General features: G+C 40.5%; 1 protein-coding gene across 1 annotated transcript; it reads right to left on the reverse strand.

The window, feature by feature from the left end:
• Positions 1-2,895: 2,895 nt before the first annotated feature.
• Positions 2,896-3,567, reverse strand: LOC139863622 (uncharacterized). The gene is made up of 2 exons (XM_071852235.1): positions 3,475-3,567; positions 2,896-3,327 (listed from the first exon to the last, which is right to left on the reverse strand). Exons 1-2 carry the CDS (start codon positions 3,565-3,567, stop codon positions 2,896-2,898), a joined length of 525 nt encoding a protein of 174 aa, XP_071708336.1.
• Between the last annotated feature and the right edge of the window lie 483 nt (positions 3,568-4,050).

Consider the following 4,050-nt stretch of genomic DNA (forward strand, 5'->3'; position numbering starts at 1 on the left):
AAATCCTAGTTGGATTCCAAATATAACCGGACAGTGCATAAGATTATTTAAGTATATATGCGTAACCGGATACTGTATTAGCATTAAATGCAATGTATGCGTGCAGTCACCAACCTGTCTTTTCGGCTGCATTTCCTGCACCCGAGGTGACAACTGTTACTGTTTTCTAAAAAGGTAATGATTGTAATTATGCAACCGCCTGTTGATGCTAACGTGCACCGGACATCTTAACAAAGTGTTTAGCTTAAGATTGATACACGTGTACGGCTACTATTATACCCTCGTTACTTTTTGACTCCTATATTGTTTCTATAAATGGGATATTGGCCTTTTCGTATCTCATAATCTTTTCCCTTTTAAATCATTCAACCCTTTTCATCTTCTCTGCGAAGACCTGTTCTTGATCAAAAAAGGTATATTTCATACTCTCATACTTTGCATTACGCTATGTAACCCTAGTTACATTTTTTATGTATCATTCATGTGTTGTTCTGATTCTGACATTGTAGATGAAGTTGGAATCTTACGCACCCATTCCTACCACCAACTCCGGTAACCATTCTCGTTCGACGGTCAGTCACTCAGACACAATACCTTCACTATACCAAACTCCTGATGCCAGAATCTTGGGTAACCACAAAAGGTCACATGATGAAGGTATTACTTTCGACAGTCTGACTTTTTATTGAATATTGACTTTAAGTTTTTATACGCCATGTTTATCATATTTACAGGTCCAAGTGGTGTATCCAATCACTCTAAGCGTGCATGCCCGAATCCTGATGATTCGTCTTTACTGATTCCCAATGCAAATGAGTTCATGAAGGTTCCTCTTCCAGTTTTTGCACAACAGTTCTCTTTTTTACAATCATGTGCCCCTCATCAGCTAATGCAGAAATTTTCCTCGCTTTCACCTTCCGAAGAACTTTACATGGACACGCAATCGACGTTGTTTAACTTTTCCAAGGATTTGAATCGTTTGTAACTTAAATCTGCTGCGCTTGCTCATCCACCACCACCCTCATCAACAGAGATGTCCAAGATAAATGCCTTGCAAGAGGATAATGCAAAGCTAACTGCCCAACTCGCGGTTGCGGTAACCACGCACGTGCAGGCAGAAGAGCGGATCAATGTTCTGATGTTTAAAAGGCAGCAAGAGGAGGATCAGCATGTTGCTAAAAAAGGTTTATGGAGTCTGAGATTGCGTCCTTGTCTACGAAACTGAAGGAAGCAGAGGGCCATGTCGTGTTTTTAAATGAAAGCTTTAGTGACTGGATTGCGTCCCAGGAGTCATGGGGTGCGAAACACGATGCTATAAAGGCGAAGTATGACATTCTCCGAAAGGGTTTACCGAACATTGTCCAGCATGCTCTCGACTGCAAAGTCGTCGAGCAGCAATTTAGTGCAGCCATGGTTGTCGCACGTGCGTATGAGCGAAGCCTGTTCTGGAATGTTGTTCGCCAGGAGTTGTATGTACCCCCCGTGATTCCTCCAAATATTGCTGAGCTACTCTCTTATGGAGCCAAAGAAAAATGTGAAGAAGCTTGTGCCCGACATCAACAAATTCCGATCCCCCGTCTACAATTTCTTATCAATGATCCTACCATCTTCGCGCAGGAGATAATTAATGACATACTCGACTGAGTTTGTTATGCTACCCAGGATGGATATTTTTTATCCATGTTTGGGTGGCGTTTTTTGCTAGTGAGGGATGGGCCTTGCAATATTGGAGGTTTCACATCCCTATATTATATTTTTATTTTATGTTTAAAGTAGGGTATGCATCTGATCGCTGCGTGCGAGGATGGCATACTCTCCTTAGTGTAGGGCAAACATTCCAGCCAGTGCCACCCCATTATTTTACTTTTTATATTATCGTATATTAGGTCAAATTTTGGTACATGTCCCGCTTTTATGCTAAGCGGCCGACTTTATATCTTCTAACTGTAATTTGTTAGCTTTGATTGAATATAATTCGATATCTCTTTTGGTTAAAGTGCATTTATTGCATTTTTATGAAATCACTATGGCGGTTATAATGATTCGTTACAATTTTATGCATTCAATAACTCATGTTTAGAATATATGTCATGAATTCATGACGGGAGCGACCCTTCAATCATTTCACGATCTTTTTATTCTTGCGCTAACAATCCAATGTTTTACGCAAAATTAAGCAAGCCAATGCTTATAAGTTTATACTCAAGACTTTTATAAAAAAAATTTATAAGTATGTACGCATATACAATCCAATGTAATTTACCCATACTATAGACAAACCAATGTCTATACTCAAGAGTCTTCCGGCCACGCCAATGTCCGGGTTATTTAAACAAGTAAACCAAACTTGTGTTTTATAGTCTAGACTGTGCAAGTCTCCGTCTTGCGCGGTGTACGAGCGTTTGAAATAAACCAATGTTTTACTACTGTCACCATTAAAAATAGTATTAGTAACCAAACTAAACTATGCCACTAGAAACTCAGAGTGTGTCCCTGTGCAGCTTAAGGGGCATGCAATCAACAAATATAAAAATGCACAAGTTATTGGCTTAAATTGCATTATTCAATTTATTTCAAACATATCACTTGACCAACACTTAGTTGTCATGTTTACAATGGAAAATAAAAAATTTACATAATAAAAACTTTAAACAGTTATTTTGGGTGATCAATCCCTCTGTAGGTTTTTCATATGTAGCACCGTTTCAGTGTTTGCGCATGCCAGGTGCGTTTTATTGCTTTTCCATCTAAACTTGCTAGTCGATATACCCCTGTATCACTTACGCCAATAACCTTGTATGGTCCTTCCCATTTGGGTCCGAGTTTACCTGTGTCTTCTGCTCTGCTTGCTTCATTCTTTCGCCATACCAAGTCATCCAATTGGAAAGATAATGGTTATACGCGCTTATTATAGTAGCTTGCGATTCTTTGTTTGTTTGTTGCTTCTTTTATGGCCGCCATTTCCCTGCGCTCTTCAACTAAGTTTAGATTTTCACGCAGTTCTTCGCTATTGCTACTTTCATCGAAGGAAGCTATGCGCATAGTTAGCACATTTATTTCAGCGGGTATTACAGCCTCGGAGCCGTACACCAAACTGAAAGGTGTTTCATTGGTCGCGCCTTTTGGAGTTGTGCGGTGTGCCCACAGTACATTCGGAAGTTCATCTATCCAACCCCTTCGGCCCAATCCAAGCCTTGCTTTAATTCCTAACACGATATCCCGATTTGTGACTTCACACTGACCATTTGCTTGGGGGTGTGCGACTGATGTGAATGTTTGCTTTATGTTCAGCTCTTGGCACCAATCGCTGAATGGATTACCCTCGAACTATGTACCATTGTCACTTACTATTTCATTTGGTATTCCAAACCAACAGACGATGTTTTCCCATACGAAATTTCAGATTTGCTTGCCCGAAATTGTTTTCAGCGGTTTGGCTTCTACCCACTTTGTAAAATAATCAATGGCCACTACCAGAAACTTTACACCTCCTGGTCCTGTGGGGAATGGCCCCACTATGTCAATTGCCCATTTGTAGAATGGCCATGGAGATGCGACCGGTATCATTGGATGTCGTGGAGCCTTGCTTACCAGCGCGTGAAGCTGACACGACTAACATTTACGTATCACTTCTGCAACATCTCTGTACATTGATGGCCAATAGTACCCGAGTCACATTATTTTGGACGCAACTGTTTTGTGTCCCGAGTGCAAAGCACACATTCCCTCGTGCACTTCCTGTATGATCGATTCTGCTTGAATTGGATTAAGACACCGCAGATGAGGTCCCAGAAAAGACTTTCTGTATAGAATTCCTTTGTCTAACAAATACATTGGTGCTTTCATCTTAATATTTCTTGCTTCTATTGAATCTATCGGCAATGTTCCTTTGTTCAGAAATTCTACTATCGGTGTCATCTAACTCTGCTCCTCTTCTTCAACTGCGACAGATACACCGTCTGTCTCGATGGATTTTACTTTCATTTCCTCAACCCAAATTTCTTTCCTAAAATGGCTGAATGTTAAGGCGGCTAACTTACTGAGCGCATC

This window comes from Rutidosis leptorrhynchoides, chromosome 8 (assembly GCF_046630445.1).
Source record: "Rutidosis leptorrhynchoides isolate AG116_Rl617_1_P2 chromosome 8, CSIRO_AGI_Rlap_v1, whole genome shotgun sequence".
Taxonomy (NCBI): domain Eukaryota; kingdom Viridiplantae; phylum Streptophyta; class Magnoliopsida; order Asterales; family Asteraceae; genus Rutidosis; species Rutidosis leptorrhynchoides.